This window comes from Hevea brasiliensis, chromosome 7 (assembly GCF_030052815.1).
Source record: "Hevea brasiliensis isolate MT/VB/25A 57/8 chromosome 7, ASM3005281v1, whole genome shotgun sequence".
In the NCBI taxonomy this organism is placed as follows: Eukaryota; Viridiplantae; Streptophyta; class Magnoliopsida; order Malpighiales; family Euphorbiaceae; genus Hevea; species Hevea brasiliensis.
The window spans coordinates 38,900,254-38,915,341 of NC_079499.1; the positions used below are offsets into that span (position 1 = coordinate 38,900,254).

Below are 15,088 nucleotides of genomic sequence, written 5' to 3' on the forward strand. Positions count from 1 at the left end.
TTTCTTTTATATTTCTTCATACAAAAATGATATATAAGAATTCTAATTTATATATAAAGGCTAGGACTAAATAGGAAATTAATAAATATAATGATTCCTAATTATATTATAATTTACAGCTGATTTACACTAAGTAAGGGATTTAGACTAATTAAGGGATTCTAACAATATCTAATAATAATAGGAAGTAATTCCCAAAATTCAACCACAAATGTGTCCATAAGTTGATAGTGCTATTCTGAAGTTTATTGAGTTTTGCTCAAATTCCAATTGACAGTTTCTGCCATTTCTTCTATGGAAAGTCAATCACTATGTTATGGAAAGTCAATCACTATATTATTTCTCTGTATATTCTGTATTCTGTATTCTTATTTAGGATTTCTTGTTTAAGATTTCTTCCTAATTAGTAGAACACAATTATAGGAATCAATTGTATATATATACCCATGTACAGATTAATTGAAATCAATGAGAATCATCTCTTTCTACTCATCTCTTTCTACTCATCTCTTTTTACATGGTATCAGAGCAGGTCATCAATCTAGGGTGACTATTTGTTCTCACTACTCAGCTCAGGAGAGACCTTGGCCGCTGACCGGCCGTTTCAACCCCGATCAACATCACCGGTGTCGCCTCAAACCCCTCATTCCACCACTGTGTGCTGTTGCCTGATCCAGTATACTATTAAAGGACTCCTGAGGTTGGGCTCTCAGATCCTATTTCGGTATTTGCTTGATTTGTGATTTTGAGTTATTTTGCTGCTATAAGCACTTTGGATTAGCGTTTCGGTTAGTTTTCTTGGTCTCAACAAATGGCAGACAATAAGAATGTTATTTCTGATGTGATTCCGGTGATGACTAAGATCACGGAACACAAACTTAATGGTTCGAATTACCTGGAGTGGAGTAAGACTGTTATGGTCTATTTGCGTAGCATTGATAAGGATGATCACCTTACTAAAGATCCACCCACTGATGATACACAACAAACTTGGCTAAGGGAGGATGCTCGATTGTTTTTGCAGCTTCGGAACTCGATTCATAGTGAGGTAATTAGTTTAATTAATCACTGTGAATTTGTTAAGAAATTGATGGATTACTTAGATTTTCTCAGATTCGGTAAAGGAATATCTCCCGTATTTATGATGTTTGTAAGGCATTCTACCGTGCTGAGAAAGAGGATAAGTCTCTCACGGCTTATTTTATGGATTTTAAACGGGTATATGAGGAACTTAATGTATTGTTGCCTTTTAGTCCTGATGTGAAAGTTCAGCAGGCCCAACGGGAGCAACTGGCTGTTGAGTTTTCTTGCAGGCCTTCCTTCAGAGTATGAGACTGCTAAATCTCAGATTCTCTCCAGTTCTGAGATTTCCTCTTTGCATGAAACGTTCACACGGGTCCTCGTACAGAGAGTATTCAATCTTCACAGCCTGCCAGTAGTGCTCTTATTAGCCGTAATCCAAATGGACAATAGGGTAATAGAAGAGGAAGTAGAGGAGGAATTACAGGCAACAGAAGTAATCAGCGTAATGGAGAGGCTAGTTCTAATCAAGACTCAAGATGAGTCATTTGTTATTATTGCCATGAGCCTGGCCATACAAAATATAATTGTTCGCAACTTCAGAGGAAAAATCAGCGATCACAGATGGCAAATATGGTAGTAGAGAATTCTACAATATCTTCCTCTGAGAAAACTATTTTGGTATCTGCAGAGGATTTTGCACAATTTTCCCAGTATCAGGCATCTCTAAAGCCTACCAGTTCCCCTGTCACTGTGATCGCTGAGTCAGGTAAATCCACTACATGTCTTGTGTCTTCTTCATTCAAATGGGTTATTGATTAGTGCGCATGATCACATGACAGTAATTCTAGTCTTCTATCCGCTTTGGTCTAATCTCACTTCCTCATCATACTTTAGCTGATGGTTCTACTTCTTGTGTCATGGGTTCTGGAACTGCGAACCCAACTTCATCAATTTCTTTATCTTCTGTTTTGTGTCTACCAAAATTCTCTTTTAATCTACTTTCTGTTAGTAAACTTACTCGTACCTTAAATTATTCTGTTTCCTTTTTTCCTGACTAGTGTTTGTTTCAGGATCTTACGATGAAGCAGATTATTGGTAGAGGACGCGAGTCAGATGGTCTCTACATTCTGGAAAATCATGTACCGTTGTCGCTTGTTTGCTCCAGTACCTTAACACCTCTTGAAGCTCATTGTAGATTGGGTCATCCCTCTTTGTCTACCATGAAGAAGCTTTGTCCTCAATTTCAGTCTTTATCAGTACTAGAATGTGTGTCGTGTCAATTTGCAAAACATCATCATTTGCCTTTTGTGTCTAGAGTCAATAAACGGGCTTCATACCCTTTTGAGTTAGTTCATTCTGATGTTTGGGGTTCTTGTTCTGTTACATCTAAAACTGTATTTCGTTATTTTATTACTTTTGTTGATGATTACTCTCGTGTTACCTAGTTGTATTTAATGAAGAATCGTTCTGAGTTGTTTTCTATCTTTTGTGTCTTTTGTAATGAAATCAAAACTCAATTTAATATTTCTGTGCGCATATTAAGAAGTAACAATGCCAAAGAATACTTTTCAGCACAATTTCATTCTTATATGACACAAAATGACATTCTTCATAAATCTTCCTGTGTGAATACCCCATCCCAAAATAGCGTATCCGAAAGAAAAAATCGACACCTTCTTGAGGTAACTCGTGCTCTTTTTTTTCAGATGAAAGTTCCTAAACACTTTTGGGTGGATGCAGTTTCTACGGCATATTTTTTGATCAATCGTATACCGTCTTCTGTCCTTAATGGGGATATTTCTTATACTGCTTTGTTTTCTACAAAATCTTTATTCCCTATTGAACCCTGTATTTTTTGTTGTACCTGTTTTGTGCGTGATGTTCGTCCACAGGTTACTAAATTAGATCCAAAATCTCTCAAATGTGTCTTCCTTGGGTACTCTCGGCTCTAAAAAGGGTACCGTTGTTTCTCTCCTACTCTTAATCGTTATCTTGTTTCTGCAGATGTCATATTTTTTTAGTCCACTCCATTTTTTCCTCAATCATCTGTATATGAGAGTCAGGGGGACGAGGATGATCTCTTAATATATACTGTCCAACCAATGTCTAGTCCTCTCCCATAGCCTGTTCCTTCTGTCTCTAGACCTACTCGACCTCTCATTGTTCATGTTTATTCCAGGAGATTAGGGATTTATGACTCAGATCCTCCACCAGCTACTTCGTTGGGAGATCCTGTACCTCATAGTGATCATGATTCTGATCTAGACTTACCCATTGCTCTTCGTAAAGGTAAACGTTCATGTACTTACCCTATCTCTTCTTTTGTTTCTTATAATCAATTGTCTTCTTATTCTCGGTGTTTTGTTACTTCTTTAGACTCTGTTCCTATCCCTAATACTGTTGGTGAGGCATTGTCTCATCCTGACTAGTGTGCTACTATGAAAGAGGAAATGGAGGCTTTAGATGCTAATGGTACATGGGAACTGTTGCCTTTGCCCAATGGTAAGAAAGCTATTGGTTGCAAATGGATATTTACAGTAAAGGTAAATCCTGATGGTTCTGTGGCTAGGTTAAAAGCACGCCTTGTAGTAAAAGGATATGCTCAGACATATGGGATTGATTACTCTGACATTTTTTCTCCTGCAGCTAAACTTACTTCTATTCGCTTGTTTATCTCTTTAGCAGCTACATATGATTGGCCCCTGCATCAATTGGATATCATGAATGCTTTCCTTCATGGTGATCTTCAGAAGGAGGTGTATATGAAGCAACCACCTGGGTTTGTTGCTCAGGGGAAGTTGGGTAAAGTTTGTAGGCTTCGGAAGTCTCTTTATGGCTTGAAACAAAGTCCTAGGGCATGGTTTGGGTGATTCGGTGAAGCAGTACAGGAATTTGGTATATAAAAGAGTAAGTGTGATCACTCAGTATTTTATAGGCAATCTGAGGCTGGCCTAATTCTCCTGGTAGTCTATGTGGATGACATTGTCATCACTGGGAGTGACTTTGCAGGTATTTCATCTCTTAAAACCTTCCTCCAAACCCAGTTTCAGACCAAAGACTTGGGATTGTTAAGGTATTTCTTGGGTATCGAAGTTATGAGAAGTAAGAAGGGTATTTTCTTGTCTCTAAGAAAATATGTCCTCGATCTATTGACAGAGACAGAAAAATTAGGTGCTAAGCCTTGTAGTGCACCAATGACTCCAACTTTACAACTGTTAGCAGGGGATAGTGAGTTGTTTGAAGATCCAGAGAGATACAGGAGATTGGTAAGAAAATTGAATTACCTTACAGTCACTCGTCCTGACATTGCTTATGCCGTTAGTGTGGTAAGTCAGTTTATGTCTGCCCCAACTATTGCTCATTGGGAAGCCTTGGAATAAATCTTGTGTTATCTGAAGGGCGCTCCAAGAAGAAGTTTGCTATATGGTAATCATGGGCATTTGAATGTTGAATGTTTTTCAGATGCCGACTGGGCTGGATCTAAGGTTGACAGGAGGTCAACTACTGGATATTGCGTTTTTGTTGGAGGAAATTTGGTGTCTTGGAGAAGCAAGAAGCAGAGTGTAGTTTTTCAATCTAGTGCTGAATCCGAATACAAAAACATGGCACAATCAGTATGTAAGGTAATGTGGATACTTCAATTACTAGATGAGACAGGTTTTAAGACCTCCCTGCCTGCGAAATTGTGGTGTGATAATCAAGATGCTCTCCATATTGCTTCTAATCCGGTGTTTCATGAGCTGACCAAACATATTGAGATTGATTGTCACTTTATTCGTGAAAAGATTCAACAACAGATCATCTCAACAGGACACATCAAAACTGGAGAGCAGTTAGGAGATATTTTCACAAAAGCTTTGAATGGAGCTAGGATTGACTACATTTGTAACAAGTTGGGCATGATTAACATCTATGCTCCAACTTGAGGGGGAGTGTTATGGAAAGTCAAATCACTATATTATTTCTCTGTATATTTTGTATTTTATATTCCTATTTAGGATTTCTTATTTAGGATTTCTTCCTAATTAGTAGAACACAATTATAGGAATCAATTGTATATATATATACCCATGTACAGATTAATTGAAATTAAGTAGAATCATCTCTTTCTACAGTATCAGAGCTATTGTGAAGGAAATTCCTATTTCTTTTTTATTTTTTCTCTTTCTATTTTTCTCTACGTTTTTTGCTGCTGGAGAATTGGGTCACTATCAAGGGTAACCATCTTGTCTCACCTCCCACCCCAAACGCCAGCTAGGTCACTGGCGACTAGCTTCCTGGAGGTTTGGTCACCAGTGGAGCTGCGCGTGAGCCGCACGCGCCGACAGAAGGATTAACGCAGTTTCACGCGCCAGCACATCAAAGCACGTGCGTCATCTGCTCGCCGTCCGTTTCTTTTCCGAGCAATTCCGACGGCCTCTTCTTGGATAGGGATAAGTTACTTGGTGTGTTGCTCCTTGATTCTTGTGCCTTTTGTGGTTCGGAGGTTTAAAACGGTATTATTTACACTATTTTTTGACAACCCAAGCGTGTTGTCTTGTTTCTGAGTCATCTCATATCTGTTTTGATATTGCTTTCTGTGATTTGGTGTGCATCTTGGTAGTTTTGAGGAAAATTTTGGGTAATTTGCTCCTTGATAAATTGGTTGTGTTAAGTTTCTTAGAATGGCAGATACTAAAAATGTGGTTGCTGATGTGATTTCTGTGATGACCAAAATCACGAAGCACAAACTTAATTGTTTCAATTATTTAGAGTGGAGCAAGACCGTTCGTATTTATTTGCGAAGTATTGATCAGGATGATCACCTTACCAAAGATCCTCCTAATGATGATACAAAGCAGACTTATATGAGGGAAGATGCTCGGTTGTTCCTACGGATTCGTAATTCCATTAGTACTGAGATAATTAGTTTAATTAATCACTGTGAGTTTATTAAAGACATAATGTATTATTTAGAATTTTTGTACTTGGGCAAAGGAAATTTTTCTTGTACTTATGAAGTGTGCAATGCATTATATAAAGCAGAAAAGCAAGATAGGTCTCTTACGGCTTATTTTATGGATTTTAAGCAAGTTTATGAGGAACTCAATGTATTGATGCCATTTAATTCTAATGTGAAAGTCCAATAGGCTCAAAGGAAGCAAATGGCTGTGATGAGTTTTCTTGCAGGTCTTCCTCCAGAGTTTGAGACTGCCAAATCTCAAATTCTTTCTAGTTCTGAAATTTCTTCTTTGCATGACATTTTCACTAGAGTACTTCGTACAGAATCTTCCCAACCTCCACAGTCTGTTAACAGTGCCTTGGTTGGTCGCATTGATAGTGGGAGGCAGGGCAACAGAGGAGGAAACAAAGGAGGGTTCAATAGCAATAGGGGTAATTAGCGAAGTGGGAAAGTTGTCCATAACCATGACTCAGGAGGCATTGTGTGATATTATTGCCATGAGCCAGGACATACAAAAAGAATCTGCCCACAGATTTAGAACAAGAATAACCGGATTCAGATGGCAAATATAGCAGCCGAGGAGTCTACCATAGCTCATACTTTTGAAAAAACTATTTTAGTTTCTGCTGAAGAATATGCACAATTCTCTCAGTATCAGGCATCACTAAAGCCCACTAATTCACTAGCCTCTGCTATTGCTGAGTTAGGTAATTTTACTATATGCCTTGTGTCATCTTCTTCAACGTGGGTAATTGATTCTGGGGCTACAGACCACATGACAGATAACTCTAGTCTTTTGTCTCAATTTGAACCTCATTACTCCTCTTCTTTTGTCACTTTAGCTGATGGGTCCAAATCTCGTGTCTGGGTACTGGTGTAGCCAATATATCACCCACAATCTCTGTGTCTTCAGTTTTATGCTTACCTAAATTTGCTTTTAACTTACTCCCTGTTAGTCAACTTACTCGTACCCTTAATTGTTGTGTCTCATTTTTTCCCAATCATTCTCTCCTTCAAGATCTTACGACGAAGCAGATTATTAGTAAAGGGCATGAGTCTGGGGGCCTGTACATCATTGACAAGCAAGTGCCAAGATCTCTTGTGTGCTCCAGTGCTTTAAGTCCTCTCAAAGTTCATTGTCGGTTAGGCCATCCTTCCCTATCTATCATGAAGAAGTTATGTTCACAGTTTCAGTCTTTGTCAGTTTTAAATTGTGAGTCATGTCAGTTTGCCAAACACCATCGTTTACCTACAGTGTCTCGAGTCAATAAACGAGCTTCGTTTCCTTTTGAGTTAGTTCATTCTGATGTATGGGGTCCATGTTCCATCATTTTTAAAACTATGTTTAAGTATTTTGTTACCTTTGTTGATGACTATTCTCGTGTTACTTGGTTATTTTTAATGAAAAATCGTTCAGAGTTATTTTCTATCTTTTGTGCCTTTTGTGCTGAAATCAAAACACATTTTAATGCATGTGTTTGTACCTTAAGAAGTGATAATGCAAAAGAATACCTTTCCAACAGTTTTCAAAATTATATGTCACAGAATGATATTCTCTATCAGACTTCTTGTGTTGATACTCCTTCTCAAAATGGATTTGCCGAAAGAAAGAATCGTCACCTTCTAGAGGTAGCTAGAGCACTTCTTTTCCAAATGAAGGTATCTAAACATTTTTGGGCTGATGCAGTCTCCACGACTTGTTTTCTGATTAACCGTATGCCATCATCTGTCCTTCACAGTGACATTCCCTATAATGTGTTGTTTCCCTCTAAGTCTTTGTTTCCCATTGAACCTCGTATCTTTGGGTGTACTTGTTTTGTTCGTGATGTTCGTCCGCAGGTTATCAAATTGGATTCCAAGTCTCTCAAGTCTATCTTTCTTGGGTACTCTCGTCTTTAAAAGGGGTATCGGTGTTTTTCTCCCACTCTTAATAAATATCTTGTATCTGTTGATGTTACATTTTTTGAGTTTACCCTATTTTTTCCTTAATCATTTGTGTATGAGAGTCAGGGGGAGGAGGATGATCTCTTAATATATACTATGTCTACTCCTCTCCCATCATCTGATCCTTCAGCCTCAGTACCAGTTCAGCCTAAACCACTAGTTCATCATGTTTATTCAAGGATCTTTCCCAGGAGGATGGAAGAGATCCAAGACTCAGACTCAAACTCTCTACCGGCTTCTTCGTTGGGAGATCCGGTTTCTGCTTCTGGTCCTAATTCCGACCTTGATTTACCAATTGCTCTTCGTAAAGGTAAACGCTCATGTACTTATCTTATCTCATCTTTTATTTCTTATAATCAGTTGTCTTCTTATTTTCGATGTTTTGTTACTTCTTTAGACTCTATCCATATTCCCAAAACTGTTAGTGAAGTATTATCCAATCCTGACTGGTGTGATGCTGTGAGAGAGGAGATGGAGGCTTTAGAGACTAATGGTACATGGGACTTGGTATCTCTGCCCACTGGTAAGAAGGCTGTAGGTTGTAAATGGGTGTTCACAGTGAAAGTGAATCCCGATGGATCTGTGGCTCGGTTAAAAGCTCGTCTAGTGGCAAAAGGATATGCTCAGACATATGGAGTTGATTACTCTGATACTTTTTCACCTGTAGCTAAACTTGCTTCTGTTTGCTTGTTCATTTCTTTAGCAGCTATATATAATTGGCCCTTGCACCAGTCGGACATCAAGAATGCTTTTCTTTATGGTAATCCTCAAGAAGAGGTATATATGGAGCAACCAGGCAAAGTTTGCAGGCTTTGCAAATCTCTTTATAGTTTTAAACAAAATCCTCGAGCTTGGTTTGGAAGATTTAGCGAGGTGGTACAACAGTTTGGTATGCAAAAGAGTAATTCTGATCATTCTGTATTTTTTAAGCATTCTGAAAGTGGTCTAATCTTACTTGTGGTATATGTTGATGACATTGTAATTATTGGAAGTGACTCTGCTAGCATTTCATCACTTAAGTCATTTTTTCAAACTCAATTTCAAACAAAAGATTTGGGTTTGTTGAAATAATTTTTGGGCATTGAAGTTTCAAGATGTAAAAAAGGCATTTTCTTGTCTCAAAGAAAGTATGTACTTGATTTATTGGTAGAGACTAGAAAATTAGGTGCTAAACCATGTAGTGCACCAATGACTCCTAACGTTCAGCTTACAGCAAGAGATGGTGAGCTATTTGATGATCCTGAGAGGCATAGGAGATTGATTGGAAAACTGAATTATCTGATAGTGACTCATCCGGATATTGCTTACTCTGTTAGTGTTGGGAGTCAGTTTATGTCTTCCCTTACTATTACTCATTGGGAAGCTTTGGGACAGATGTTGTGCTATTTGAAAGGTGCTCCGGGTCGTGGTCTTTTGTATAGCAATAATGGGCATTTAAATGTTGAGTGTTTTTCATATGTAGATTGGGCAGGATCAAAGATTGACAGGAGATCAACAACAGGGTATTGTGTTTTTGTTGGAGCAAACTTGGTATCGTGGAGGAGTAAGAAGCAGAGTGTAGTTTCTCGTTCAAGTGTTGAATCAGAATATCGGGCTATAGCACAATCAGTATGTGAAGTTATGTGGGTTGGTCTTAAGGTTCCATTACTTGCAAAATTATGGTGTGATAATCAAGCAGCTCTCCATATTGCTTCTAATACTGTGTATCATGAGCGAACTAAACATATCGAGATTGACTATCACTTTATTCGAGAGAAGATTCAACAGAAGGTCGTCTCAACAGGACATGTCAAAACAGGAGAGCAATTGGAAGATATTTTTATAAAAGTTCTAAATGGAGCTCGAGTTGACTACATTTGTAGCAAGTTGGGTGTGATTAACATCTATGCTCCAACTTGAGGGGGAGTGTTATGGAATGCCAACTTTGTATATTTGTTTGTATCCCTAACTTATAGCATTGCAGATATGTATTTGCTTAATTATAGGATTACTTTCCTTCTTAGTAGGGATCACAATTATATAAATATGTTGTAATCCTTCTTTGAGAAAATATTTTCACAAGGCAAAAGTTGGAGTCCTAAATATGGCTGAAGCCCGTATTGTAAGGATCTGTTCTCAACTACTATTATTCCTATAGCCAGTTGTCAGAAACTTAATAATTTATTAATTTTATATTTCTGCAAGCTTTAGCAATTTTCTAATTGTTTTTCGAGATTAGGAGTTTTTGCTTGAATTATAGTATTTTGGGTGCAGAACATTGGATTTAAATGGAAGGGATTAAGGGAATTTTGGTCTAATCTATTAAACAACATTAGTGAGACTGGATTTAGCACATGTAGATGTGAAAATAGTCCCACCTTTTTTATCCAATCTTTTAAATAGCTGGAAAATTACCCCTCTTGGCTTTGCATTTGTCTTCAGTGAATGATTGTTCAAATATCTTGTACTTTGTTTTTTTTTTTTTCTTATGGCTCCTCACTATGCCTTTTCTTGTGGTTTATGTAGATGCTTCAAAATGGGTGCTGAATGATACTTGGTTTGATGCCCCCAAAGATCTGTAGATCAAGATTTTGCAGTTTGTCCCATTTCCTGCAGTGTTCACTTTTGCATTTGGTCAAGTTGTCGCCATGAAATTAGGTGAGAGATTTTTGCTGATAATGTGAATGACTTTATTGATTATTGTTTATGTGTGTGTTGGCTTTTTGCCCCAGTTAATTGAACAGTTGTTTGTGGCAAATATTCAGAATCTTTGAAGTTAATACATACAAACAGCATTATTTGCTTAAAGTGTGTTATCTGTTATATGTGGATTATATATATATGTGTGTGTGTGTGTGTGTGTGTGTGTGTTTTCATAGATATTTTATTCATCTTTTCTGGCCCAACCAGTATTTCTATGATGAATAATGTGGCCATGCTATGGCAACCATGCTGTGTGGAAGAAACCTATCTATGTGACTGTGAAATGCAATATAACAATGTGGATTGCAAAATCAAAATTGGCTTAATTTCACTTGTCTTTGAGCTTATCATGAAATTTAATATGTCCACCAAATTTCAATATGGTCATTGAACTCATGATTGTTTCAAAAAGGTCATTATTGTCAAATGTTTGTAAAGTTTTAGCCAGAAATAATTTTTTTTTTCTAATATACTTCTACAGTTAAAAATATTCTATTTCTTAGTCAACACATCAAAATTTAGAAAATTTGGCAGTAGTCATTTTATTGAAACAAAATCAAAGTTAATTGGCTTATAATAAAGATTGAGGTTTTCTAACATTACAGAACCATAAAGGATAAATTCAGTGACCATAGGTAAAAATGAAGCCCTACAAACTGTGTGCTGAAGATGTGCAATTAATTATGCTGAATGTATATTGTCCTTTTAGATTTTGCTAGGCATTAAGATTGGGATATGATATGTCTCTCCAATGCTGATTAAATATAAAATGTGATTCTTGTTTCCCAATGTATGGTTGATGACCAGCTGTTGGTGCTTCAGTAATTTCTTGGTGGTTATCTAGTCGTTGGCATTATAAATTCACACGAGCAATTTTCTAAATCAGATGTAATTTCGCCTTTCTGTCTTCTTTGATTTTGAGTTGATGACATTATAGCATTCCGGTGATTACATGACATAAATGTCACCAAGTAGAAAGGCATTACAGATTTCAATGCAAAACAGATTTCAATGCAAACTGATGAATCATAATAGATGCTGTTATCAATGTAATCTTGTGCTTATCTGATTTATGTGATTTGTTTTAAGCATCTCTCTTCAAGTACCAATTTTACCATTAATTATCTGATTTACGTGATTTGTTATTAGAAGCAAAAAAGTCTTGCTTTGGATTTTTATTTTTCCATCTTTATTTTTCCGTAAATATTTTACTCTTTCATAAACTATTTAATGTGTAACAAATATTCATTTGTCAAAATATGTTGTTTTTGTTTTAAATTTTACCCTGAATTAGCCACTGTTCTGATGAACTGCATTTTTCTGCATAACTTGCCATGCTATCAAATTTCACAAATGGGATTATCATGGCTCAGGTTTTTCACAAAATGATGTGGGGGACTCCTGTCCAGGACAGAGTTTGGATGGAAGTTTCAGGAAGTCTAGCTCTGGTTTGTAATACTGGCTAATCTTTTAAAGTTTGTTTCCTCCTTTATGTTTCCTTTAGGCCTGACTTGTTCTCTATTGTCGTTCACAGTTAATATTACATGGGTTTCTGTTGGATGCAGTTATCTCTACCCGTAGCATATCTAGCATTTCTACTTCAAGCATGTTCATTCCTACTTCTAGAAGAGTGCTCAAGGCACTAAAAGACTATGGGAGGAAACTTGCCAACCTTGAGTTATTTAAACATAGTCTTGAGGATTGGGTTATGGAAAATTTTCATGCAGATACAACTGATGAGCAATCTTTCAGTTCACTCTTCTCAATTGACGAATTGCGCAAGCTTGATTTAGCATTGGAGGGGGTCCTGTTTCAGCAGCTATGCCGTATGCCTTGCTCACCTTATGCTTCTGGTGATTCAAAAGAAGATGAGTATTTTGCAATTGAAGATTTTCTTCATGCTATTGTGAATGGTCTATGGCATACATTTTGGCGGAAAAGTGGGCCATTGCCATTCTTTTTATCTTGTCCCTGTCGCCATGGATCAAAGTTTTACACTGTACAGAAGGCAATATCAAGGGGAAGACTTGAAGAGCTTTGTGGTTTAGCCTTAATATCAAAAACTGGGAGTGATCCACTAGTTCAATGGGGTCAAGTGGTGGAGCTTTCCTTATTTAAAACAGATATATTGTCAGGTAACGAGTTAAAATTATCTGCCAGTTGCATATGTGAAGCCTTGTTTTATGGCATTCATATACTAATTGCTAGGAGTTTGAGCAAGCTCAACACAATTGACAGTGATTCCGTTTTTCTTTTGGTTTTTGATTCTAAATTTGGTGGTGTGGTGAAGCTTGGGGGTGATCTTAGTAGACTTGAATTGAAGTCGACTAATCCATATCACTCTGTGATTGAATGGATCAAATGTCATGCTGAAGTTAGAGTTTCCTCTGTTGAGCGGGTCTGGAATAAGTTAGGCAATGCAAACTGGGGGGACCTTGGAACTCTGCAAGTACTTCTAGCAACTTTTTATTCCATTGTCCAGTGGAATGGACCACCAAGAAAATCGATTGCTTCGTTGGCCTCAGATCATAGTCTCCGTCTTCAGAAGCGTAGGATAGAGTGCTGCCTTAGTGAAGGTGAAAATGCCTGGGTACATTTCCAACAGACGGGACATCAAGGAGAGATCGTAGAACTTAACCATAGTCATGATTCTTCTAGAAAACAATCATTGCGTTTGAAGCTTAGGCAGGGTGAAGTATTGCTGTTGGAGGACCAGCAGCAGGGGCATAAGAGTTTTCAAATTCAGAATTCCTTTGTTGGAGGGAATTATTTACTCTATAGTGCTGTTTATCTAGATAATCCAACAGAGCTATTGACTTTATACGTGGGTGCCCATCCACGTAGATTAGAGCCATGTTGGGAAGATATGAGTTTGTGGTACCAAGTACAGAGGCAAACAAAAGTACTAAACATCTTGAAGCAGAGAGGAATTACAAGCAAATATTTGCCAGAAATAGTTGCTTCTGGCCGAATTTTGCATCCTGGTCCATGTAAGAAGCAAAGCCCTGGAGGTTGTTGTGATCACCCTTGGTGTGGAACCCCAATACTTGTGACATCTCCAGTCGGGGAGCAACTTTCTTTCATAGTTGCTCAGGATGGCTCATTTTCCTCTGAGGAGGCAGTTCGCTGCTGCCGAGATTGCCTAGCTGCTCTCAGAAGTGCAACAATGGCTGGTGTCCAACACGGTGATATTTGTCCAGAGAACATAATACGCGTCATGGACTCCCGCGGGATAAACAGATTCTTTTACATGCCGATTTCCTGGGGACGTGCAGTTCTGGAAGACAGGGACAGCCCCGGACTAAATCTACAGTTCTCTTCATCACATGCACTTCAGCATGGCAAGCTTTGTCCATCATCTGATGCTGAAAGCCTTATTTACCTCCTGTATTTTATTTGTGGGGGCAGTATGCAGCAACAGGATTCTATTGAAGCCGCATTGCAATGGAGAGAGAGAAGCTGGGCAAAGCGTTTGATTCAACAGCAACTTGGTGAGGTTTCGGCTCTTTTAAAGGCATTTGCTGATTATGTTGATAGCCTTTGTGGAACTCCATATCCGGTCGACTATGACGTTTGGTTAAAAAGGCTAAATAGGGCTGTAGGTGACTCAGCAGATAGAGGTAAAATGGTCCAAGAATTATCAATAACGCTAAGGTTAGAGGATGTTGCCGAGTGCTCACGAGCTTCTGGAGGTGGCATTTAATTGTCATGCCCAAGGCTTTTGCTTTTGCATTTATACATGGGTAATTTTTTCAGCTAAATTTTCTTCTGCTAGCTTTTGTGATTCTGGCAGATATTTGAGATGGCTGCTGTGATTCTGGCACATATTTGAGATGGCTGCAGTGCAAATGTATTATCATTGTTTTTTTTTTTATTTTATTTTATTTTTGGGAAATTTCCTCCCATTTCAAGTTAAACCGACCCTCTCCTTGGAAAAGCAATGCTGATGGTCCATATGAAGATTGACAAGAAAGGGCATCATAGATGGAATTTTCCTCTCATTGTTCTTTTCTTTCTTTACCAGGACTAACTTAATTTCTAGGGGTATCAGGGGGTATTTGGTACAAGATGAGAAGATGAGTAAAAGGCAATTATAAGAATGATATTTTGTAACTTTTATTCCTTTATTAATTTTACCAGCGGAATATCACGGTAATATATATATATATATATATATATATTATTTTTTAATTGAAAATATTTTAATATTACTATTTACTATATTAAAATTCTAATATGTTATCAATGAACTTAATAGTCATAAGTTTTTTTTTAATGGCCATAAATTATTTTTCATATATAATAATAATAAAATTATTTTAAAATAATAAAAATTAAATTAAAGTAAATTAAAATTTATTAAATGCATAAAAGGAAGAGAAAAAACTTTTAAATAATAATTTTTTTAAAAATAAATATGAGTATTTTAGCGCAATTGACTTTTTAAATTAAAAATTAAGAACATAATAACATGTGATAGTTATATTACATCTATTT

The 15,088-nt window shown here is 37.2% G+C and overlaps 1 protein-coding gene across 8 annotated transcripts in view; it reads left to right on the plus strand.

Annotated features, from left to right (window-relative positions):
- LOC110667468 (uncharacterized) overlaps positions 1-14,722 on the plus strand; it is a 33,601-nt gene extending 18,879 nt beyond the window's left edge. For 5 of the 8 annotated variants that reach the window (XM_058150076.1, XM_058150074.1, XM_058150077.1 and 2 more), the window contains 3 exons: positions 10,415-10,546; positions 11,965-12,039; positions 12,126-14,722. In XM_058150076.1, coding sequence (XP_058006059.1) covers positions 11,977-12,039; positions 12,126-14,294 — 2,232 coding nt within the window. In that variant the 5' untranslated portion in view covers positions 10,415-10,546; positions 11,965-11,976 and the 3' untranslated portion in view covers positions 14,295-14,722. Of the gene's footprint in view, positions 1-4,139; positions 4,290-10,414; positions 10,547-11,964; positions 12,040-12,125 lie in introns of those variants that run through there. The other 3 variants (XM_058150080.1, XM_058150081.1, XM_058150079.1) reach the window with 2 other exon arrangements.
- Positions 14,723-15,088: the final 366 nt, after the last annotated feature.